At 45.1% G+C, this 24,841-nt stretch overlaps 1 protein-coding gene across 1 annotated transcript in view; it reads left to right on the top strand.

Moving 5' to 3' along the window:
• Positions 1 to 22,532, top strand: part of LOC121539350 (actin-binding LIM protein 3-like) — a 25,496-nt gene extending 2,964 nt beyond the window's left edge. The window contains exons 4-14 of the mRNA XM_045211128.1: positions 584 to 694; positions 1,033 to 1,083; positions 10,741 to 10,869; positions 11,158 to 11,231; positions 14,196 to 14,364; positions 20,409 to 20,438; positions 20,704 to 20,756; positions 20,968 to 21,037; positions 21,152 to 21,159; positions 22,125 to 22,205; positions 22,355 to 22,532. Of these exons, the coding sequence (XP_045067063.1) occupies positions 584 to 694; positions 1,033 to 1,083; positions 10,741 to 10,869; positions 11,158 to 11,231; positions 14,196 to 14,364; positions 20,409 to 20,438; positions 20,704 to 20,756; positions 20,968 to 21,037; positions 21,152 to 21,159; positions 22,125 to 22,205; positions 22,355 to 22,468 (890 nt within the window). The 3' untranslated portion in view covers positions 22,469 to 22,532. The remainder of the gene's footprint in view (positions 1 to 583; positions 695 to 1,032; positions 1,084 to 10,740; positions 10,870 to 11,157; positions 11,232 to 14,195; positions 14,365 to 20,408; positions 20,439 to 20,703; positions 20,757 to 20,967; positions 21,038 to 21,151; positions 21,160 to 22,124; positions 22,206 to 22,354) is intronic.
• The last annotated feature ends 2,309 nt before the right edge of the window (positions 22,533 to 24,841 follow it).

Below are 24,841 nucleotides of genomic sequence, written 5' to 3'. Positions count from 1 at the left end.
ATTTACCACAGGTGGACTCCAATCAAGTTGTAGAAACATCTCAAGGATGATCAATGGAAACAGGATACACCTGAGCTCAATATTGAGTCTCATAGCAAAGGGTTTGAATACTTATGTAAATAAGGTATTTCTGTTTGTAACTTCATAGATTTGCAAACATTTATTAACCTGTTTTCACTTTGTCAGTATGTGGTATTGTGTGTAGATTGCTGAGTATTTTTTATTTATTTAATCCATTTTAGAATAAGGCTGTAACTTAACAAAATGTGGAAAAATTCAAGGGGTCTGAATACTTTCCAAAGGCACTGTATCTTCCATCATATCACTTATGACAGTTAATGCATTTAAAAGCAGTGACCAGCAGGAGAAGGAGGCTTAAACCATTCGTTCTAGCTTCCTGTGCTCAGATGGTGCAGTATGCCTTTCCTCAATGCTGTTGAAATGCATTCTGCACCTGATTGGCTCAAGTGATTGGCTGGCAGACACTGTTGATCAGCTTTTCTTTTGGTTCTGATTGGGTGGGTGGGACTGCAGGGCAGGACAATGCCTTTCTTCATGCTCATGTTTTGCTGTGATTGGCTAGTGCTGGCTGCAGGTTCTGAGAGTGGCAGGAGCTCGCCCTATTACGGCACGCTGGAGGGGCGGCCTAGTACTCCTACCACATACCACGCCCCCAAACATTTCCATGTACCAGGTAGGACTACACTTCATCTGTGTTCCAAATGGCACCCTATTCTCTATAGTAGTGCAATAGATATGGAATAGGGTGCCATTTGGGACGGTACCTTCTCTTCAGCATCTCCTCATCTTTCCATCTTCTCTGATCCTCGGCTATCCTCCTCTATTTTTATATGTCCTCAAACTCTCTTGTTATCAGCTATTGTAGCTATGGTACTCTATAGATCTTCCCTTTGTTACTTCTTCCTTTACCTCCTTCTACCCCTCTACCCATCCCTCCCTCCCTTCCTCTCTCACATGTTTCACATCACCCTTCTCCCTTCTCTCTCCCCCTCCCTCCCTGTCTTTCCCCAGCCTCAGGCGAACCCAACATCTACAGCAAACCTCCCATCTATAAGAGAACGGGTACAGTGACTTAGCCCCGCCTTATCCTGGCTGTTGTCCTATCAGTGACTGATTGTTTAAATTGATGTTTTCCATAGCCAATAGTTTATGGTACAGGGGTTTAGCCCCACCCTTTAGTCTGCCTGTCTTCCTATCAGTGTAGTAGCCCTTAGTATTGTGCGTGTGCGTGTGCTTGTGTGTGTGATCGCACTTTAGCTCGTGTCAGGCCTCTTAAGATATCACAGTGGTAGATGAATGGTTAGTTCAGGCTTCTTAAGACATCACAGTGGTAGATGAATGGTTAGTTCAGGCTTCTTAAGACATCACAGTTGTAGATTAAGGGTTAGTTCAGGCTTCTTAAGACATCACAGTGGTAGATGAATGGTTAGTTCAGGCTTCTTAAGACATCACAGTGGTAGATGAAGGGTTAGTTCAGGCCTCTTAAGACATCACAGTTGTAGATGAAGGGTTAGTTCAGGCTTCTTAAGACATCACAGTGGTAGATGAATGGTTAGTTCAGGCTTCTTAAGACATCACAGTTGTAGATGAAGGGTTAGTTCAGGCCTCTTAAGACATCACAGTGGTAGATGAATGGTTAGTTCAGGCCTCTTAAGACATCACAGTTGTAGATGAAGGGTTAGTTCAGGCCTCTTAAGACGTCACAGTTGTAGATGAAGGGTTAGTTCAGGCCTCTTAAGACGTCACAGTTGTAGATGAAGGGTTAGTTCAGGCCTCTTAAGACGTCACAGTTGTAGATGAAGGGTTAGTTCAGGCCTCTTAAGACATCACAGTGGTAGATGAATGGTTAGTTCAGGCTTCTTAAGACATCACAGTTGTAGGTGAAGGGTTAGTTCAGGCCTCTTAAGACATCACAGTTGTAGATGAAGGGTTAGTTCAGGCCTCTTAAGACATCACAGTTGTAGATGAAGGGTTAGTTCAGGCCTCTTAAGACATCACAGTTGTAGATGAAGGGTTAGTTCAGGCCTCTTAAGACATCACAGTTGTAGATGAAGGGTTAGTTCAGGCCTCTTAAGACATCACAGTTGTAGATGAAGGGTTAGTTCAGGCCTCTTAAGACATCACAGTTGTAGATGAAGGGTTAGTTCAGGCCTCTTAAGACATCACAGTTGTAGATGAATGGTTAGTTCAGGCCTCTTAAGAGATCACAGTTGTAGATGAATGGTTAGTTCAGGCCTCTTAAGACGTCACAGTGGTAGATGAATGGTTAGTTCAGGCTTCTTAAGACATCACAGTTGTAGATGAATGGTTAGTTCAGGCTTCTTAAGACGTCACAGTTGTAGATGAATGGTTAGTTCAGGCCTCTTAAGACGTCACAGTGGTAGATGAAGGGTTAGTTCTGAAGGGTTAGTTCAGGCCTCTTAAGACGTCACAGTTGTAGATGAAGGGTTAGTTCAGGCCTCTTAAGACGTCACAGTTGTAGATGAAGGGTTAGATCAGGCCTCTTAAGACATCACAGTTGTAGATGAATGGTTAGTTCAGGCTTCTTAAGACATCACAGTTGTAGATGAATGGTTAGTTCAGGCCTCTTAAGAGATCACAGTTGTAGATGAATGGTTAGTTCAGGCCTCTTAAGACGTCACAGTGGTAGATGAATGGTTAGTTCAGGCTTCTTAAGACATCACAGTTGTAGATGAATGGTTAGTTCAGGCTTCTTAAGACGTCACAGTTGTAGATGAATGGTTAGTTCAGGCCTCTTAAGACGTCACAGTGGTAGATGAAGGGTTAGTTCTGAAGGGTTAGTTCAGGCCTCTTAAGACGTCACAGTTGTAGATGAAGGGTTAGTTCAGGCCTCTTAAGACGTCACAGTTGTAGATGAAGGGTTAGATCAGGCCTCTTAAAACATCACAGTTGTAGATGAATGGTTAGTTCAGGCTTCTTAAGACATCACAGTTGTAGATGAATGGTTAGTTCAGGCTTCTTAAGACATCACAGTTGTAGATGAATGGTTAGTTCAGGCTTCTTAAGACATCACAGTTGTAGATTAATGGTTAGTTCAGGTCTCTTAAGACGTCACAGTTGTAGATGAATGGTTAGTTCAGGCCTCTTAAGACGTCACAGTTGTAGATGAATGGTTAGTTCAGGCTTCTTAAGACGTCACAGTTGTAGATTAATGGTTAGTTCAGGCCTCTTAAGACGTCACAGTTGTAGATGAATGGTTAGTTCAGGCCTCTTAAGACGTCACAGTTGTAGATGAAGGGTTAGATTAGGCCTCTTAAGACGTCACAGTTGTATATGAAGGGTTAGTTCAGGCCTCTTAAGACGTCACAGTTGTAGATGAATGGTTAGTTCAGGCCTCTTAAGACGTCACAGTTGTAGATGAAGGGTTAGATCAGGCCTCTTAAGACATCACAGTTGTAGATGAATGGTTAGTTCAGGCTTCTTAAGACATCACAGTTGTAGATGAATGGTTAGTTCAGGCTTCTTAAGACATCACAGTTGTAGATGAATGGTTAGTTCAGGCTTCTTAAGACATCACAGTTGTAGATGAATGGTTAGTTCAGGCTTCTTAAGACATCACAGTGGTAGATGAATGGTTAGTTCAGGCTTCTTAAGACATCACAGTTGTAGATGAATGGTTAGTTCAGGCTTCTTAAGACGTCACAGTTGTAGATGAATGGTTAGTTCAGGCCTCTTAAGACGTCACAGTGGTAGATGAAGGGTTAGTTCTGAAGGGTTAGTTCAGGCCTCTTAAGACGTCACAGTTGTAGATGAAGGGTTAGTTCAGGCCTCTTAAGACGTCACAGTTGTAGATTAATGGTTAGTTCAGGCCTCTTAAGACGTCACAGTTGTAGATGAATGGTTAGTTCAGGCCTCTTAAGACGTCACAGTTGTAGATGAATGGTTAGTTCAGGCTTCTTAAGACGTCACAGTTGTAAATTAATGGTTAGTTCAGGCCTCTTAAGACGTCACAGTTGTAGATGAATGGTTAGTTCAGGCCTCTTAAGACGTCACAGTTGTAGATGAAGGGTTAGATTAGGCCTCTTAAGACGTCACAGTTGTAGATGAATGGTTAGTTCAGGCCTCTTAAGACGTCACAGTTGTAGATGAAGGGTTAGATTAGGCCTCTTAAGACGTCACAGTTGTATATGAAGGGTTAGTTCAGGCCTCTTAAGACATCACAGTTGTAGATGAATGGTTAGTTCAGGCTTCTTAAGACATCACAGTTGTAGATGAATGGTTAGTTCAGGCTTCTTAAGACATCACAGTTGTAGATGAAGGGTTAGTTCAGGCTTCTTAAGACATCACAGTTGTAGATGAAGGGTTAGTTCAGGTCTCTTAAGACATCACAGTGGTAGGTGAATGGTTAGTTCAGGCTTCTTAAGACATCACAGTTGTAGATGAATGGTTAGTTCAGGCTTCTTAAGACATCACAGTGGTAGATGAATGGTTAGTTCAGGCTTCTTAAGACATCACAGTTGTAGATGAATGGTTAGTTCAGGCTTCTTAAGACATCACAGTTGTAGATTAATGGTTAGTTCAGGTCTCTTAAGACGTCACAGTTGTAGATGAATGGTTAGTTCAGGCCTCTTAAGACGTCACAGTTGTAGATGAATGGTTAGTTCAGGCTTCTTAAGACGTCACAGTTGTAGATTAATGGTTAGTTCAGGCCTCTTAAGACGTCACAGTTGTAGATGAATGGTTAGTTCAGGCCTCTTAAGACGTCACAGTTGTAGATGAAGGGTTAGATTAGGCCTCTTAAGACGTCACAGTTGTATATGAAGGGTTAGTTCAGGCCTCTTAAGACGTCACAGTTGTAGATGAATGGTTAGTTCAGGCCTCTTAAGACGTCACAGTTGTAGATGAAGGGTTAGATCAGGCCTCTTAAGACATCACAGTTGTAGATGAATGGTTAGTTCAGGCTTCTTAAGACATCACAGTTGTAGATGAATGGTTAGTTCAGGCTTCTTAAGACATCACAGTTGTAGATGAATGGTTAGTTCAGGCTTCTTAAGACATCACAGTTGTAGATGAATGGTTAGTTCAGGCTTCTTAAGACATCACAGTGGTAGATGAATGGTTAGTTCAGGCTTCTTAAGACATCACAGTTGTAGATGAATGGTTAGTTCAGGCTTCTTAAGACGTCACAGTTGTAGATGAATGGTTAGTTCAGGCCTCTTAAGACGTCACAGTGGTAGATGAAGGGTTAGTTCTGAAGGGTTAGTTCAGGCCTCTTAAGACGTCACAGTTGTAGATGAAGGGTTAGTTCAGGCCTCTTAAGACGTCACAGTTGTAGATTAATGGTTAGTTCAGGCCTCTTAAGACGTCACAGTTGTAGATGAATGGTTAGTTCAGGCCTCTTAAGACGTCACAGTTGTAGATGAATGGTTAGTTCAGGCTTCTTAAGACGTCACAGTTGTAAATTAATGGTTAGTTCAGGCCTCTTAAGACGTCACAGTTGTAGATGAATGGTTAGTTCAGGCCTCTTAAGACGTCACAGTTGTAGATGAAGGGTTAGATTAGGCCTCTTAAGACGTCACAGTTGTAGATGAATGGTTAGTTCAGGCCTCTTAAGACGTCACAGTTGTAGATGAAGGGTTAGATTAGGCCTCTTAAGACGTCACAGTTGTATATGAAGGGTTAGTTCAGGCCTCTTAAGACATCACAGTTGTAGATGAATGGTTAGTTCAGGCTTCTTAAGACATCACAGTTGTAGATGAATGGTTAGTTCAGGCTTCTTAAGACATCACAGTTGTAGATGAAGGGTTAGTTCAGGCTTCTTAAGACATCACAGTTGTAGATGAAGGGTTAGTTCAGGTCTCTTAAGACATCACAGTGGTAGGTGAATGGTTAGTTCAGGCTTCTTAAGACATCACAGTTGTAGATGAATGGTTAGTTCAGGCTTCTTAAGACATCACAGTGGTAGATGAATGGTTAGTTCAGGCTTCTTAAGACATCACAGTTGTAGATGAATGGTTAGTTCAGGCTTCTTAAGACATCACAGTGGTAGATGAAGGGTTAGTTCAGGCCTCTTAACAGATCACAGTGGTAGATGAAGGGTTAGTTCAGGCCTCTTAACAGATCACAGTGGTAGATGAAGGGTTAGTTCAGACTTCTTAGAAGACCACAGTGGGACCCAGCTTCACTCACCTAGTGTAGAATGAAACCAGACCACAAGTTGTAAAGGGTTATAGTCTCCTAATATACATAGTTATTCAGGATATTCGAATAATACAGTATAGGCACCCAGAATACATGTCATATTTGTGTTTGTTCCTAAAGACTGCTATCCCCTCCCCTTCTCAGCCAACAGTCCAATCATAGTGTTTCTTTGGATGAGATAAAACATTCTTCTCAAAAGAAGGAGACAGTAGATCTTACTGTTAGACCTGCATGTCATATCATTGTGTGTGTGTGTGTCAGTGTGGTGTGAGTGTGTGTGTAGTATCGTGCTATAAGGGTATTATATAACAGTACATCACATGCTTGTGGTTATGGTGAACACTGTGTTATGAATGAGGGTCAGGAGTTGTTCCTAGTCAGAGAGAGAGAGAGAGAGAGAGGGGGGGGGGAGTATGTACAGACTCAGTGAGCATAGCCTTGCTATTGAGAAAGGTCACCGTAGGCAGACCTGGCTCTCAAGAGAAGACAGGCTATGTGCACACTGCCCACAAAATGAGCTGCACTTCCTAACCTCCTGCCAAATGTATGACCATATTAGAGACACATATTTCCCTCAGATTGCACAGACCCACAAAGAATTCGAAAAAAAACTAACCCAATTTTGATAAACTCCTATATCTTTTGGGTGAAATACCACAGTGTGCCAACACGGGTAAACTCCCGAGTGGCGCAGTGGTCTAAGGCACTGCATCGCAGTGCTAGCTGTGCCACTAGAGATCCTGGTTCGAATCTAGGCTCTGTCGTAGCCGGCCGCGACCGGGAGACCCATGGGGCGGCGCACAATTGGCCCAGCGTCGTCCAGGGTAGGGGAGGGAATTGCCGTCAGGGATGTAGCTCAGTTGATAGAGCATGGCGTTTGCAATGCCAGGGTTGTGGGTTTGATTCCCACGGGGGCCCAGTATGACAAATAAAATAATGTATGCACTCACTAACTAACTGTAAGTCGCTCTGGATAACAGCGTCTGCTAAATGACTAAAATGTAAATGTAAATCACAGCAAGATTTGTGACCTGTTGCCACAAGAAAAGGGCAAGCAGTGAAGAACAAACACCATTGTAAATACAACCCCATGTTTATTTATTTTCCCTTTTGTACATAATATTTGAAATGTCTTTATTCTTTTGGAACTTTTGTGAGTGTAATGTTTACTGTACATTTTCTATTGTTTATTTCACTTTTGTTTATTATCTACTTTACTTGCTTTGGAAAAGTTACCATATGTTTCCCATGCCAATAAAGCCCTTAAATTGAAATTGAATGTCACGGTTCTCAAGCCTCGGTTGGCTCGTCAGGCTCCCATGCCTCAGCCGGCTCATCAGGCTCCCATGCCTCAGCCGGCTCGTCAGGTTCCCGCGCCTCGGCCGGCTCGACAGGTTCCTGCACCTCAGGGTACTGTCACGTATACTCCCCCTCTGGCCTCTAGGTCACCAGGCTGATCTTTATTACACACACATGTCACCATCGTTATGCGCACCAGCGTCATCAGACTCACCTGGACTCCATCACCTTCCTGATTACCTCCCCTATATATGTCACTCCCTTTGGTTCCGTTATGGATTCTGTTACTCTGTTCCAGTCTGGACGTTACTCTTGTTTTGTGCCATGTTTATTTATCATTAAATGCACTCCTTGTACTTGCTTCTCGACTCCCAGCGTACATTGTTACATTGAAATTGAGAGAGAGAGAGAGAGACTGAGAGAGACAGAGAGAAAGAGAGAGATTCGTAAGCTTGCCTGAGAACTGAAGTCTTGCATTAGCTTCCCACAGTTCCCAACACAACCCAGTCCCTGAGTAGCAATCCAGTCCTTGAGTAGCAGGCATTTAGTAGGTATTTAATATTAGCATAATCTGCATTATTATTCAATACACACACTCCAGTGATATTGATCCCGCATATGGTTCTGTGATTCTGCTCAATAGAGGACATGTGTTGGCCATTAGTCTCTCATATCTCCCTGTTTAAAGATGATTAATGTCCATATGAACACACAATGGAGTTGGTATGGGTTTATATTAATGTCCATATCAACACACAATGGAGTTGACATGGGTTAATATAATGTCCATATGAACACACAATGGAGTAGAGCAGTAGAGAAGACATGGGTTCATCCATAGACCACAGGCCTGTTATGTACTCATTAGTCCTTTGATACCTACATGGAAGAGATACTATGATATACTGTATGACTCACTTATGGATATAGGTTAAATAAATAAATAGGTTAAATAAATAAAAAGGTTAAATATATAAATAGTGATTTGGACTTGTAGGGTTGACTCAAAGTGTTTAGTGGTAGTGTTTTATCTCTGTGTTCTGTTGTCTTTCATGTGGGTAGCAAACACTGTTACATCCTCTTGGGATGCCAGTCATGTCTCCCTTTTCAAACATGTCTCTCTTGGGATGCCAGTAAAGTCTCCCTTTTCAAACATGTGCCTCTGGGATGCCAGTAATGTCTCCCTTTTCAAACATGTTCCTCTTGGGATGCCAGTAATGTCTCCCTTTTCAAACATGTTCCTCTTGGGATGCCAGTAATGTCTCCCTTTTCAAACATGTTCCTCTTGGGATGCCAGTAATGTCTCCCTTTTCAAAGATGTTCCTCTTGGGATGCCAGTAATGTCTCCCTTTTCAAACATGTTCCTCTTAGGATGCCAGTAATGTATTCCTTTTCTTTTTCACTTCTTCTTTTGGTTGTTTCTGATCACTTTAATTCACTTCCTCCTTCACTCTGCTTCACTTTTCCCTGATGAACTAACTTACCTCTGTAAGTAACTCCCACCACTCTGTCTATCTGCCTGTCTGTTTGTCTGTCTGCCTGTCTGTCTATTTTCCCGTCTGTTGGTCCCTCAACCGGTCTGTTTTCCATCAACATATCTGTCAATCTGTCAACCTGTCTGTCTTGCTGTCTTCTGTCTCCATGTCCACCCAGTCTATAAATTCTGATTGTCCATTTCTACAAGAAGCCGTTATCTATTTTGGGAATCTTCCATTTTACTGTCTAGCTAAAGACTCAGTGTGTAAATAACTCCTCTGTCTAAGCTGTACATGTGTGTTTAGTGTCTGTCTGTGTGAGTAAGAGTCGATCACTCCCTGTCTGTACCAGCTGACTATCTATCTCACCTGTCTGTACCAGCTGACTATCTATCTCACCTGTCTGTCTGTACTAGCTGACTATCTATCTCACCTGTCTGTCTGTACTAGCTGACTATCTATCTCACCTGTCTGTACCAGCTGACTATCTATCTCACCTGTTTGTACCAGCTGACTATCTATCTCACCTGTCTGTCTGTACCAGCTGACTATCTATCTCACCTGTCTGTACCAGCTGACTATCTATATCACCTGTCTGTACCAGCTGACTATCTATCTCACCTGTCTGTACCAGCTGACTATCTATCTCACCTGTCTGTACCAGCTGACTATCTATCTCACCTGTCTGTACCAGCTGACTATCTATCTCACCTGTCTGTACCAGCTGACTATCTATCTCACCTGTCTGTACCAGCTGACTATCTATCTCACCTGTCTGTCTGTACCAGCTGACTATCTATCTCACCTGTCTGTCTGTACTAGCTGACTATCTATCTCACCTGTCTGTACCAGCTGACTATCTATCTCACCTGTCTGTCTGTACCAGCTGACTATCTATCTCACCTGTCTGTACCAGCTGACTATCTATCTCACCTGTCTGTACCAGCTGACTCTCTATTTGAGATCAATCTTTGGAGTGATACTGAAACAAAGAATGTAGAATATACCTTCAATAACACTTCCTGTACTCTCTTTCCCAGTACAGTATCTTCCTGTGTATTACCTTTGACCTCTGGGTCACTGATGGATCGCTGTGTAACGTAAACTGTGTCTTAAATGATACCCTACTCCGTATTGTGATGTCACGAGAGGCTGTGTCCTGGAGGGACGTTACATCCCCCTGAGGTGGCTGCAAACCCAGACAGCTATGGCTCCATCTGCTGGTATGGTCGGGAACTCCACCCCTCTATGGCCAATCTTCCCACGCAGCTGAAACAAATGAGGAGCTGATGAGCTGAAGGTTTGGGAAGGGAAGAGACACAGTCTCCAAGCTGGGCTCTCTGGAGAACAAGAGTGCTGCACGTCCACTTCCATGAGGAATATAAGGATTTGGAGATACTTACCTTTGGGAAATACTCACCTTTGGATATATGCACCTGTGGAAATACGTGTGGGACATTTGGAAGGACGTTTTGCTGGGTTGGCCACTAGCTGCAACGTGGAATACAGTAAGACTGGGGAAAAGTTATTTGAGCGAGGGAGAGTTATGATTTTGGATGTGGAAGAGACATCCCTGAACTGTTAACCCTTAAAGAGCCACCAGAGAACAGAATTGTGTTATACTTTCGTTAGTTTCCCAAGACCTTTAATAAAATCCTTGTTTTGGTTGAACCTGGTCTCCTTGCACTACTTGAGCAATCCCGCTGAAAGCTGTGTAGCCTCTCGTGACATCACAGTATATAAACGGTGTTCTTCTGTTAACAGTCCACTCATCTCTCCACAGACAATCTCCCAGCCACCAAAAGCAGAACAAGTGAAGATCTAATAAAATCCTCCAGACTCTCTAGCTACTCTCCAGAACCCTACACACAGTCAGAGTCTGACTACTACCCCTATTCCAGCTCCCCTAAAGGTACACCCTACAACCTAAACCCTACACCCTAGACCCTACTCTCCAGAACCCTACACACAGTCAGAGTCTATCTACTACCCCTATTCCAGCTCCCCTAAAGGTACACCCTACAACCTAAACCCTACACCCTAGACCCTACTCTCCAGAACCCTACACACAGTCAGAGTCTATCTACCCTACACACTACTAACAGTTGTTTTTATGTTACCATCAGTTAATATATCTCAGTCTTCAACAGACTAAGTCATTTCTAAGGATCTCTCTCTATCTAACTCTCTCTTTCCCCAGCACTCCGTGCTCCTAGGAGAAGGTACTCTACAGGAGGAGATGAGGAGAACTGGAGTCACAGCAGTCTTCAAAGAGTGAGAATCTCTCCCTCTCTGTCTCTCTCTCTCTGTCTCTCTCTCTCTCTGTCTCTCTCTCTCTCTCTCTCTCTCTCTCTCTCTCTCTCTCTCTCTCTCTCTCTCTCTCTGTCTCTCTCTCTCTCTCTCTGTCTCTCTCTCTCTCTCTCTCTCTCTCCCTCTCCCTCTCTCTGTCTCTCTCTCTCTCTGTCTCTCTCTCTCTCTGTCTCTCTCTCTGTCTCTCTCTCTCTGTCTCTCTGTCTCTCTCCCTCTCTGTCTCTGTCTCTCTCTGTCGCTCTCTTACTCTCTGTTCTCTCTGCTCTCTCTCTCTCTGTCTCTCTCTGTCTCTCTCTGTCTCTCTCTCTCTCTCTCTCTCTCTCTCTCTCGCTCTCTCTCTCTCTCTCTCTCTCTCTCTCTCTCTCTCTCTCAATTTCAATTTAAGGGCTTTATTGGCATGGGAAACGTATGTTAACATTGCCAAAGCAAGTGTAGTAGATAGTAAACAAAAGTGAAATAAACAATAAATATTAACAGTAAACATTACACTCAGAAGTTCCAAAAGAATAAAGACATTTTACATGTCATATTATGTATATATACAGTGTTGTAACAATGTGCAAATAGTTAAAAGTACAAAAGGGAAAATAAATAAACATAAATATGGGTTGTATTTACAATGGTGTTTGTTCTTCACTGGTTGCCCTTTTCTTGTGGCAACAGGTCACATATCTTGCTGCTGTGATGGCACACTGTGGCTTTTCACCCAGTAGATAAGGGAGTTTATCAAAATTGGGTTTGTTTTCTAATTCTTTGTGGATCGCTGTAATCTGAGGGAAATATGTGTCTCTAATATGGTCATACATTTGGCAGGAGGTTAGGAAGTGCAGCTCAGTTTCCACCTCATTTTGTGAGCAGTGTGCACATAGCCTGTCTTCTCTTGAGAGCCAGGTCTGCCTACGGTGGCTTTTCTCAATAGCAAGGCTATGCTCACTGAGTCTGTACATAGTCAAAGTTTTCCTTAAGTTTTGGTCAGTCACAGTGGTCAGTTATTCTGAAACTGTGTACTCTCTGTTTAGGGCCAAATAGCATTCTAGTTTGCTCTGTTTTTTTGTTAATTCTTTCCAATGTGTTAAGTAATTCTCTTTTTGTTTTCTCATGATTTGGTTGGGTCTAATTGTGTTGTTGTTGTTGTTGTTGTCCTGGGGCTCTGTGGGGTCTGTTTGTGTTTGTGAACAGAGCCCCAGGACCAGCTTACTTAGGGGATGCTTCTCCAAGTTCATGTCTCTGTAGGTGATGGCTTTGTTATGGAAGGTTTGGGAATCGCTTCCTTTTAAGTGGTTATCGAATTTAACGCCTCTTTTCTGGATTTTGAACATTAGCGGGTATCTGCCTAATTCTGCTCTGCATGCATTCTTTTGTGTTTTTCGTTGTACACAGAGGATATTTTTGCAGAATTCTGCATGCAGAGTCTCAATTTGGTGTTTGGCCCATTTTGTGAATTCTTGGTTGGTGAGCAGACCCCAGACCTCACAACCATAAAGGGCAATGGGTTCTATAACTGATTCAAGTATTTAGCCAGATCCTAATTGGTATGTCAAATGTTATGTTCCTTTTGATGGCATAGAAGGCCCTTCTTGCCTTGTCTCTCAGATCGTTCACAGCTTTGTGGAAGTTACCTGTGGCGCTGATGTTTAGGCCGAGGTATGTGTTGTTTTTTTTGGCAACGGTGTCTAGATGGAATTTGTATTTGTGGTCCTGGCAATTGGACCTTTTTAGGAACACCATTATTTTTGTCTTAATGAGATTTACAGTCAGGGCCCAGGTCTGACAGAATCTGTGCAGAAGATCTAGGTGCTGCTGTAGGCCCTCCTTGGTTGGGGACAGAAGCGCCAGATCATCAGCAAACAGTAGACATTTGATTTCAGATTCTTGTAGGGTGAGGCCGGGTGCTGCAGACTGTTCTAGTGCCCTCACCAATTCGTTGATATATATGTTGAAGAGTGTGGGGCTTAAACTGCATCCCTGTCTCACCCCATGGCCCTGTGGAAAGAAATGTGTGTGTTTTTTGCCAATTTTAATCGCACACTTGTTGTTTGTGTACATAGGATTTTATAATGTCGTATGTTTTTCCCCCAACCCCACTTTCCATCAATGTGTATAGCAGACCCTCATGCCAAATTGAGTGAAAAGCTCTCTCTCTCTCCCTCTCTTTCTCTCTGACTCTCTCTCTCTCGCTGTCTCTCTCTCTCTTGCTCTCTCTCTCTCTGTCTCTCTCTCTCTCTCTCTCGCTGTCTCTCTCTCTCTCTTGCTCTCTCTCTCTCTGTCTCTCTCTCTCTCTCTCTCGCTGTCTCTCTCTCTGTCTCTCTCTCTCACTCTCCTCTCTCCTTCTCCCCCGCCTCCACTCCCCCCTTCTCTCTCCTTCTCTGTAATTATTCCATATTTACTCTGCTTACAAATTTGTGGAATAATATTTGTATTTATTCTCTTCTACTTTCTCTCTCTCTCTCTGTCTCTCTCTCCTTCACGCTCTCTATCTCATCCCCTTTATCTATCTGTCTGTCTGTCTGTCTGTCTGTCTGTCTGTCTGTCTCTCTCTCTCTCTCTCTCTCTCTCTCTCTCTCTCTCTCTCTCGCTCTCTCTGTCTCTCTGTCTCTCTGTCTCTGTCTCTGTCTCTGTCTCTGTCTCTGTCTCTCTCTCTCACTCTCCTCTCTCCTTCTCCCCCGCCTCCACTCCCCCCTTCTCTCTCCTTCTCTGTAATTATTCCATATTTACTCTGCTTACAAATTTGTGGAATAATATTTGTATTTATTCTCTTCTACTTTCTCTCTCTCTCTCTCTCTCTCTCTCTCTCTCTCTCTCTCTCTCTCTCTCTCTCTCTCTCTCTCTCTCTCTCTCTCTCTCTCTCTCTCTCTCTCTCTCTCTCTCTCTCTCTCTCTCTCTCTCTCTCTCTCTCTCTCTCTCTCTCTCTCTCTCTCTCTCTCTCAGATCCAGAGTGGTATAGGGAGGATGATCCTAAAGGAGGAGATGAAAGCTAGATCTGGTTGCTATGACAACGACCCTTGGGGCAGCGCTCGGAACTCCCGCAGCAGCAGCAAGGAGACTTTCACCACTACCAGCTACAACAGCACCGGCTACAACAACACTGTCAATGGCTGTAAGTGTGTGTGTGTGTGTGATTTTGTCATTGTGTGTGTGTGTGTGTGTGTGCGTGTACGTGACCAGAAATCCCCACAAGAATAGTAAACAAACAAACATTTGACCAACTGGGGACAATTTGTTAGTCCCCACAAAGTCAAATGCTATTTCTAGGGAGTTTAGGGCAAAGGTAGAATTAGTGTTAGGGTTAGAATTAGGTTTAGGAGTTTGGGTTAGTTTTAGGGTTAGGGTTATGTGTTAGGGAAAATAGGATGTTGAATGGTTATAAATTGTGTGTCCCCACAAGGGGGGGTTAGTTAATCACGACTGTGTGTGTGTGTGTGTCTGTGTGAGTGTGTGTCACCCCAGATCCTTTATGAGCTGCAATATCTACTGCCAATCATAAATGCGGGGGGTTGGGAAGATAGAGGGATGGAAAGATGGATGGATGGGTGGAGGAATGAGTGATGCGGAGGAAAGAGTGAGGTAAGGAGGTCAAGGTAGGAGTGGTCCACAGTTCATGTCATTAAACCATTAAACCAGTTACTGGTGAGCTGGTCTCCTAGGGTCTCTGGTGAGCTGGTCTCCTAGGGTCTCTGCTTAGCTGGTCTCCTAGGGTCTCTGATGAGCTGGTCTCCTAGGGTCTCTGCTTAGCTGGTCTCCTAGGGTTTCTGGTGAGCTGGTCTCCTAGGGTCTCTGCTTAGCTGGTCTCCTAGGGTCGCTGCTTAGCTGGTCTCCTAGGGTCTCTGCTTAGCTGGTGTCCTAGGGTCTCTGCTTAGCTGGTCTCCTAGGGTCTCTGCTTAGCTGGTCTCCTAGGGTTTCTGGTGAGCTGGTCTCATAGGGTCTCTGGTGAGCTGGTCTCCTAGGGTTTCTGGTGAGCTGGTCTCCTAGGGTCTCTGGTGAGCTGGTCTCCTAGGGTCTCTGCTTAGCTGGTATCCTAGGGTCTCTGCTTAGCTGGTCTCCTAGGGTCTCTGCTTAGCTGGTCTCCTAGGGTCTCTGGTGAGCTGGTCTCCTAGGGTCTCTGGTGAGCTGGTCTCCTAGGGTCTCTGGTGAGCTGGTCTCCTAGGGTCTCTGCTTAGCTGGTCTCCTAGGGTCTCTGCTTAGCTGGTGTCCTAGGGTCTCTGCTTAGCTGGTCTCCTAGGGTCTCTGCTTAGCTGGTCTCCTAGGGTCTCTGCTTAGCTGGTCTCCTAGGGTTTCTGGTGAGCTGGTCTCCTAGGGTCTCTGGTGAGCTGGTCTCCTAGGGTCTCTGATAAGCTGGTCTCCTAGGGTTTCTGGTGAGCTGGTCTCCTAGGGTCTCTGGTGAGCTGGTCTCCTAGGGTCTCTGCTTAGCTGGTATCCTAGGGTCTCTGCTTAGCTGGTCTCCTAGGGTCTCTGCTTAGCTGGTCTCCTAGGGTCTCTGCTTAGCTGGTCTCCTAGGGTTTCTGGTGAGCTGGTCTCCTAGGGTCTCTGGTGAGCTGGTCTACTAGGGTCTCTGATGAGCTGGTCTCCTAGGGTCTCTGGTGAGCTGGTCTCCTAGGGCCTCTGCTTAGCTGGTCTCCTAGGGTCTCTGGTGAGCTGGTCTCCTAGGGTCTCTGGTGAGCTGGTCTCCTAGGGTCTCTGGTGAGCTGGTCTCCTAGGGTCTCTGGTGAGCTGGTCTCCTAGGGTATCTGGTGAGCTGGTCTCCTAGGGTCTCTGGTGAGCTGGTCTCCTAGGGTCCCTGGTGAGCTGGTCTCCTAGGGTATCTGGTGAGCTGGTCTCCTAGGGTCTCTGCTTAGCTGGTGTCCTAGGGTCTCTGATGAGCTGGTGTCCTAGGGTCTCTGATGAGCTGGTGTCCTAGGGTTACTGGTGAGCTGGTCTCCTAGGGTCTCTGATGAGCTGGTCTCCTTCGGTCTCTGGTGAGCTGGTCTCCTAGGGTCTCTGGTGAGCTGGTCTCCTAGGGTCTCTGGTGAACTGGTCTCCTAGGGTCTCTGCTTAGCTGGTGTCCTAAGGTCTCTGATGAGCTGGTGTCCTATGGTCTCTGGTGAGCTGGTGTCGTAGGGTCTCTGCTTAGCTGGTGTCCTAGGGTCTCTGGTGAGCTGGTCTCCTAGGGTCTCTGGTGAGCTGGTGTCCTAGGGTCTCTGGTGAGCTGGTGTCCTAGGGTCTCTGGTGAGCTGGTGTCCTAGGGTCTCTGCTTATCTGGTGTTCTATGGTCTCTGCTTAGCTGGTCTCCTAGGGTCTCTGGTGAGCTGGTCTCCTAGAGTCTCTGGTGAGTTGGTCTCCTAGGGTTTCTGGTGAGCTGGTCTCCTAGGGTCTCTGGTGAGCTGGTCTCCTAGGGTCTCTGGTGAGCTGGTCTCCTATGGTCTCTGGTGAGCTGGTCTCCTAGGGTCTCTGGTGAGCTGGTCTCCTAGGGTCTCAGGTGAGCTGGTCTCCTAGGGTCTCTGCTTAGCTGGTGTCCTAGGGTCTCTGGTGAACTGGTGTCCTAGGGTCTCTGCTTATCTGGTGTTCTATGGTCTCTGCTTAGCTGGTCTCCTAGGGTCTCTGGTGAGCTGGTCTCCTAGAGTCTCTGGTGAGCTGGTCTCCTAGGGTCTCTGGTGAGCTGGTCTCATAGGGTCTCTGCTTAGCTGGTCTCCTATGGTCTCTGGTGAGCTGGTCTCCTAGGGTCTCTACTTAGCTGGTGTCCTAGGGTCTCTGCTTAGCTGGTCTCCTAGGGTCTCTGCTTAGCTGGTCTCCTAGGGTCTCTGCTTAGCTGGTCTCCTAGGGTTTCTGGTGAGCTGGTCTCCTAGGGTCTCTGGTGAGCTGGTCTCCTAGGGTCTCTGATGAGCTGGTCTCCTAGCGTCTCTGGTGAGCTGGTCTCCTAGCGTCTCTGATGAGCTGGTCTCCTAGGGTCTCTGGTTAGCTGGTCTCCTAGGGTCTCTAATGAGCTGGTCTCCTAGGGTTTCTGGTGAGTTGGTCTCCTAAGGTCTCTGGTGAGCTGGTCTCCTAGGGTCTCTGATGAGCTGGTGTCCTAGGGTCTCTGCTTAGCTGGTGTCCTAGGATCTCTGGTGAGCTGGTGTCCTAGGGTCTCTGATGAGCTGGTGTCCTAAGGTCTCTGCTTAGCTGGTGTCCTATGGTCTCTGCTTAGCTGGTCTGCTAGGGTCTCTGGTGAGCTGGTCTCCTAGGGTCTCTGGTGAGCTGGTCTCCTAGGGTCTCTGGTGAGCTGGTGTCCTAGGGTCTCTGATGAGCTGGTGTCCTAGGGTTACTGGTGAGCTGGTATCCTAGGGAGACCAGCTCACCAGAGCTTAGCTGGTCTCCTAGGGTCTTTGGTGAGCTGGTCTCCTAGAGTCTCTGGTGAGCTGGTCTCCTAGGGTCTCTGGTGAGCTGGTCTCATAGGGTCTCTGCTTAGCTGGTCTCCTATGGTCTCTGCTTAGCTGGTCTCCTAGGGTCTCTACTTAGCTGGTGTCCTAGGGTCTCTGCTTAGCTGGTCTCCTAGGGTCTCTGCTTAGCTGGTCTCCTAGGGTCTCTGCTTAGCTGGTCTCCTAGGGTTTCTGGTGAGCTGGTCTCCTAGGGTCTCTGGTGAGCTGGTCTCCTAGGGTCTCTGATGAGCTGGTCTCCTAGCGTCTCTGGTGAGCTGGTCTCCTAGCGTCTCTGATGAGCTGGTCTCCTAGGGTCTCTGGTGAGCTGGTCTCCTAGGGTCTCTGGTGAGCTGGTCTCCTAGGGTTTCTGGTGAGCTGGTCTCCTAATGTCTCTGGTGAGCTGGTCTCCTAGGGTCTCTGATGAGCTGGTTTCCTAGGGTCTCTGCTTAGCTGGTGTCCTAGGATCTCTTGTGAGCTGGTGTCCTAGGGTCTCTGATGAGCTGGTGTCCTAAGTTCTCTGCTTAGCTGATGTCCTATGGTCTCTGCTTAGCTGGTCTGCTAGGGTCTCTGGTGAGCTGGTCTCCTAGGGTCTCTGGTGAGCTGGTCTCCTAGGGTCTCTGGTGAGCTGGTGTCCTAGGGTCTCTGATGAGCTGGTGTCCTAGGGTTACTGGTGAGCTGGTATCCTAGGGAGACCAGCTCACCAGAGCTTAGCTGGTCTCCTAGGGTCTCTGGTGAGCTGGTCTCCTAGAGTCTCTGGTGAGCTGGTCTCCTAGGGTCTCTGGTGAGCTGGTCTCATAGGGTCTCTGGTGAGCTGGTCTCCTAGGGTCTCTGCTTAGCTGGTGTCCTATGGTCTCCTGGTGAGCTGGTCTCCTAGGGTCTCTGGTGAGCTGGTCTCCTAGGGTCACTGGGTATATCATCCTTTTGTCTGTGTCTCAAACTGTTCTTTTTTCCCCTAGTCACAGTGTGGTTACTTTGTATTGCATATTTAGACTGAGAGTTTATTTCCTTAGCTCACTTCACAATAATGTTTCTCTCTTCATCTCTGTCTCTCTCTCTCCATTTTTCTGTCCCCATCTCTCTTTCTCTCTCGCCATATTTCTGTGTCCCCATCTTTCTCTCTCTCTCTCTCTCTCTCTCTCTCTCTCTCTCTCTCTCTCTCTCTCTCTCTCTCTCTCTCTCTCTCTCTCTCTCTCTCTCTCTCTCTCTCTCTCTCTCTCTCTCTCTCTCTCTCTCTCTCTCTCTCTCTCTCTCTCTCTCTCTCTTTCTCTCTCAAATTCAAGCTGCTTTATTGCATGAAAAACATTGCGTCAATATTGCCAAAGCAACAATGTGTACAATATACATTGTAGTAAATAATAATAATATTAAAACAACACTATAACTAACTTATAACTAACTAAGATCAAAGTCACATAAATAAAGTGACACTGAGGGGCAGTGTTGTTACAGCTAATGCCTGTTTGCCTGAGGCTGATGCCATGCAGGTGTTTGTACACATGCATATACACACACTATCACATGTAAATAGTGCCATACATGCACTCAAACATATTCAGTTGGCCTTGCTGTTTATGATTGTTGTTGTCCTTGATGTCTTTAGTTTTTTGCATTGTTGTTTTCTGTTTTCCTTTGTCTTCCTCAGTTTTCTCTTTTGTTCATGTTGTTGGTGCATAGGGGGACGGGGGCCTTGGGGGTGGGGAATGGAATTATTGTATTATTTTAGGGTCGGGGGTGGGGGTGATGTTCTCTGATGGTTGAGGGGCAGCTCTGGGGAACTGTGGGGGGATCTTGGAGGGCTGGTGTGCATGCGTTTGTGTATGTCTTGAGTGACTGTGTTGCATTAAATCATATTCCCTTTTGTTTTCCTCTTTATCTAACACTCTCCTTCTGCCCCCTGCTCCTCCTCCTCTCCTCCCTGTGCTCCTCCTCCTCTCCTTCTCCCCCCTCCTCCTCCTCTCCCCCCTAATCCTCTTCCTCTTCTTCTCCCCCCTGTTCCTCCTCCTCTCCTTCTCCCCCCTGCTCCTCTTCCTCTCCACCATCCCCATCCCTTCTCTACTCCTCTCATCCAGTCTTTCCAAGCCTCATTGCTGCTTTGATGTGCAGTGTTTCTCCCAGTGCATCATCGGTACCCAGCATGCTCTGCCCTGTTTTTTTGTGAAACCAAAGATAGTACAGTATGAAGATAGGCAGAAACTGCTTCTCCATTAGAAATCCCCGATCACGCTTGTAGGCGACGTTGGCTAGCTAAGCTCAGGCACAGAAACACGTCATCGGGTCAAACATTCGTTGTGCGCCGAACTGCGCATGTGCAGGCCATCAAATCAAAGACACTCATTCGATATAAAGTTGTCACGAGGTTGGAGTAATAACATGTTCAACTACTTAAGACATTGGCTCGAATCTAGGTTGTGCCTTTAGATTTCAAGAAAATTAATAACTAAGGAAGAATTTTTCACTCTCTTATTGACTTCTCAAACCACAAACCCCGACCTGGTCTGCTTCACAAGCGTTCCTGGAAGTCTCGTGATGTTGCACCTCTGGGTTTAGAAATGCTGTGGTGAAACTCCTATAACTGGATGAAGGCCTCTGTCAAATCTATCAGGAGGTTCTCTCTCTCTCTCTCTCTCTCTCTCTCTGTCTCGCTCTCTCTCTCTCTCTCTCTCTCTCTCTCTCTCTCTCTCTCTCTCTCTCTCTCTCTCTCTCTCTCTCTCTCTCTCTCTCTCTCTCTCTCTCTCTCTCTCTCATCCTGTTTTCTTTGGTTTCTGTCCCTCAGCTCCTCGATCCCATTACAGCCTAGACAGTGGTGAGTACTACAGTAAAACAGTATTACATACATAACATACTGTACAACATTACATTATCTCTATGTGTTTGTAAGCATCGCCCTCTGCTGTACATTGATGAGAGCGACATGAAGGCACATTCAGGTGGTCCTTCATTTCTTTCCTGATATACTCTGATATATTTACATTTATATATGACCCCCAACTATAAAGCAATCGTGACAACTTATGTAAAAAGGGCTTTATAAATATATTGGATTGATTAACTTATTTCCTCTGTTCCAGACTTTTACAAGTCAGCCTCTCTACCAGGATACAAGCGGAACGGTGTCAACAGGGTGACCAATCAACACTATAGTATCCTTTATTTATACAAATCTCTTGAGAGTAAATTATCTTTCGACAGAAATACCTATTTCTTGGAGGCAGTGACCAAACGTTCTTTACATAGAATGCTGTAATTCAAGCTTACCTCCTAGTTTTCATTGAAGCTTACTTTACAAACACAGCTGTAGCATCACTAACAGTTCTTCATGTGTATCCCTGCAGCCCCAGAGTGCAGCCCCAGACTACTACCAACAGTATGACAGCAGCAGTGACGTCAACTGGGGAACCAGAGGTAGGAGTGCTGTATAACCACCCTTGGTTCAGGTCTCAATTCATTTATAACATTGTGGTATTTCCTTATTGCATGATTGTAATCAGGTATTTTTCCTATTTTTCTCTCCTACAGAATACAAGGTAAGGGTCTGAAAGTTGATTGGAAAGTGGAGTGGACTATCAAGCAGTAGGCTACAATAACCAGCATGATGTTCGACTGTGTTCTCCAAGTGGTGTGTTGTGAACCACTGGTGGGGAGAAAGACAATTCCTACTGGATCACAAAGACTGTGGGTCTTCCCTCCTCCCTTCCTTGAAGTAATCACTGATCTAACACAAATTATTAACTTTAAGCAATTATAATAATAATAATAATAATAAATAATAATAATAATATGCCATTTAGCAGACGCTTTTATCCAAAGCGACTTACAGTCATGTGTGCATACATTTTTGTGTATGGGTGGTCCCGGGGATCGAACCCACTACCTTGGCGTTACAAGCGCCGTGCTCTACCAGCTGAGCTACAGAGGACCACAATTGTTCTGTCACATAGCTTTCACCCAGCTATGTCAGATTAGGAATTTCTTCAAGGGAGAGAGGAAGGAAGAATGCATTCTTAAATAATTCTAACCGGACATGGGCTGACAGAACAAAGAGCTTCCGGGTCAAGAGGTCACTGGACATTTCTTTCAGCCCATCACAATGGAGGGTTGTTGACCTTTGGATGAATATTGTGTCACAAATGACACAATTCTGCTTCCTGTCCGTATGAGGATAGGGTAGGAGAGACTTCCTGAGAGAGACGGAATGGAAGGGCCGCCAATAATCATCTCATTCTATAGAACACCTCTGCTATGTTCCAATGAGTTCTATGCTGTGATTACAAAGGAAACAGCTGTTTTATGACTGAGACATCTGCTGAAGTTGTTCATCTGAGATATGTGGTCTGGGGTCAATTCCATTTCACTTCAATCAATTCAGGAAGTAACATAAAATTGCAAGGATTATCAGAATAGGAATTGGAATTTAAGTATACTTCCTGATTTGACCCCAACCCTGTTAACTACATATATCTTCTACCTCTATCTGACCTGTCTGTTGCAGGTTTACCCGTATGAAGCGCTGATAGTGACCACCAGGGGGAGACACAGACTGCCTAAAGATGTAGACAGAGCCCGACTAGAGGTGAGGTTCAGACCTGGCTTAGTTTGGTGGTTGATTTTTAATTAAATAATCTGTTCAATGCTGCCTCCTATCCTTGCTTATAGTTAAAGGTCACTAATCCAGACATTATCCACATAATCTATATGAGCCTGTGTTTCTCTGTCTTCCAGCGTCATCTGAATCCAGAGGAGTTCCTCCAGGTGTTTGGGATGACCGTGGCAGAGTTTGACCGGATGGCTCTCTGGAAGAAGAATGAAATGAAGAAACAGGCCCGACTCTTCTAAAGAGAGAGAGAGAGAGAGAGAGAGAGAGAGAGAGAGAGAGAGAGAGAGCGAGAGAGAGAGAGAGAGAGAGAGAGAGAGAGAGAGAGAGAGAGAGAGAGAGAGAGAGAGAGAGAGAGAGAGAGAGAGAGAGAGAGAGAGAGAGAGAGAGAGAGAGAGAGAGAGAGAGAGAGAGAGAGAGAGAGAGAGAGAGAGAGAGAGAGAGAGAGAGAGAGAGAGAGAGAGAGAGAGAGAGAGAGAGAGAGAGAGAGAGAGAGAGAGAGAGAGAGAGAGAGAGAGAGAGAGAGAGAGAGAGAGAGAGAGAGAGAGAGAGAGAGAGAGAGAGAGAGAGAGAGAGAGAGAGAGAGAGAGAGAGAGAGAGAGAGAGAGAGAGAGAGAGTCTTACATCAGAATCAGAGTGTTGCGTCAGACAGACAGAGAGGGGAGAATGTGTAATCTCACGGCCACAGACTGAACTAAACCCTCCTCACTCCACCACTGTCCAGAGAGAGCGAGACGGAGGGAGAGACACAAAGGTCAGGAGGCTTTTAGCTTTGCCTTACTATTGTGGATTATTTTATAAGTTATGAGTGTGCAGCACCAGCAAACTGAGTGACTAGAATGTAGATATCATTTACACCACTTTATCAGAATGAAGATATCATTTACACCACTTTATCAGAATGAATTAATGGATGGATGGATGGACGAATGAACATACAATGCTTTTGTTTTAGTGTTTGTAATGGATGCTGATGATCATTTCTCCTTCCCTTTTTTCTTCTTCCACTGTACTACTAGTATTTGGTGGTTTACAGTGATGCTGACATCATACCCTTCTTTTAATGACATCATACCCATATTTTAATGACATCATACCCATATTTTAATGACATCATACCTCTTTTAATGGCATCATACCTATCTTTTAATGACATCATACCCATCTTTTAATGGCATCATACCTACCTTTTAATGACATCATACCCATCTTTTAATGACATCATACCCATCTTTTAATGACATCCTACCCATCATTTAATGACATCATACCTGTATTTCAATTACATCATGAAATGATTTTTCGGAGAATTAAAACCAAAGTCACATTGCGAATATGTACAGTATAAAAGATAATTCAGTAAATCCATATTGGTGTCTGTCCAGACCTTGACAGGTGAGACTTGGTCAAACCAAAGGCTTTTTGGTCCACCGGATATTAGAATTCTTCACACAACTACAGACTGGATGTATTCACTGTCAGGAAAACAAACACATACTAGACGTACCTGCGGTATTGTTGTGATAGAGAGAACAGTATTGGTTACACAAAGGATAATGTCACTCTTTAGTTGAATTATGAATATGTATTCATCTTGGATCATTGCATAAACAAACATTAAATACAGTTTGTATTTCGGACATGAAATGAGAAGTGTGCAGCTTGACTCTACAACAGGTTAACATACAGTTATAGACTACAGTTGTTTGCTGTTATGAAGACGTATCCAGTCTTCAGATAAACATGCATAACACAATATATTGTTGGGTTGGTTCCTTGACACAGACTAAGCCTAGTCCTGGACTATAACGTATTTTCAATAGAGAGACGCATTCTTTTTAGTCCAGGACTTGTCTTATTTTATGAATTGTATAATTAGTTGTATTTTGAAATGACAAAACATACTGTAACGATCTCCTTTTCGTAGGTATTTACAGTTACATCATGTATGATTTATTCCAATAAAATACTGTTTTCATGTGTATGTGTATGTGACTGTCAATCAATCAATGAAATAATGAATATGTGTGTCTGTATGTTGTGCCTCTTCATCATGGGGTGAACCCACAACCATCTGTGGCATTAAGGTCCAGACCTTTTTGCAGTTAGAGGTAGGTATTAAGGGCTATTGCCATACTGCACTTAGAGGGTTCTAACTTTAGGACCCAGCAAAGAGCAGGCTGTTCCTTTCCTTTCTCTGTAACTTAATGGAGAGAGAGAGGCAGAGAGAGAGGGAGAGGCAGAGAGAGAGAGAGGCAGAGAGAGGGGGAGAGAGAGAGAGGGGGAGAAAGAGAGAGAGGCAGAGAGAGAGAGAGAGAGAGAGAGGCAGAGAGAGAGAGAGAGAGAGAGAGAGGCAGAGAGAGAGAGAGAGAGAGAGAGAGAGAGAGAGAGAGAGAGAGAGAGAGAGAGAGAGAGAGAGAGGCAGAGAGAGAGAGAGGCAGAGAGAGAGAGAGAGAGAGAGAGAGGGGCAGAGAGAGAGAGAGAGGCAGAGAGAGAGAGAGAGAGGCAGAGAGAGAAAGAGAGAGAGGCAGAGAGAGAGAGAGGCAGAGAGAGAGAGAGAGAGAGAGAGAGGCAGAGAGAGAGAGAGAGAGAGAGGGGAGGCAGAGAGAGAGAGG

Source organism: Coregonus clupeaformis, chromosome 35 (genome assembly GCF_020615455.1).
Source record: "Coregonus clupeaformis isolate EN_2021a chromosome 35, ASM2061545v1, whole genome shotgun sequence".
Taxonomy (NCBI): Eukaryota; Metazoa; Chordata; class Actinopteri; order Salmoniformes; family Salmonidae; genus Coregonus; species Coregonus clupeaformis.
The sequence above is the reverse complement of the archived record's forward strand: the minus strand, read 5'-3'. Positions and strand labels throughout refer to the sequence as shown.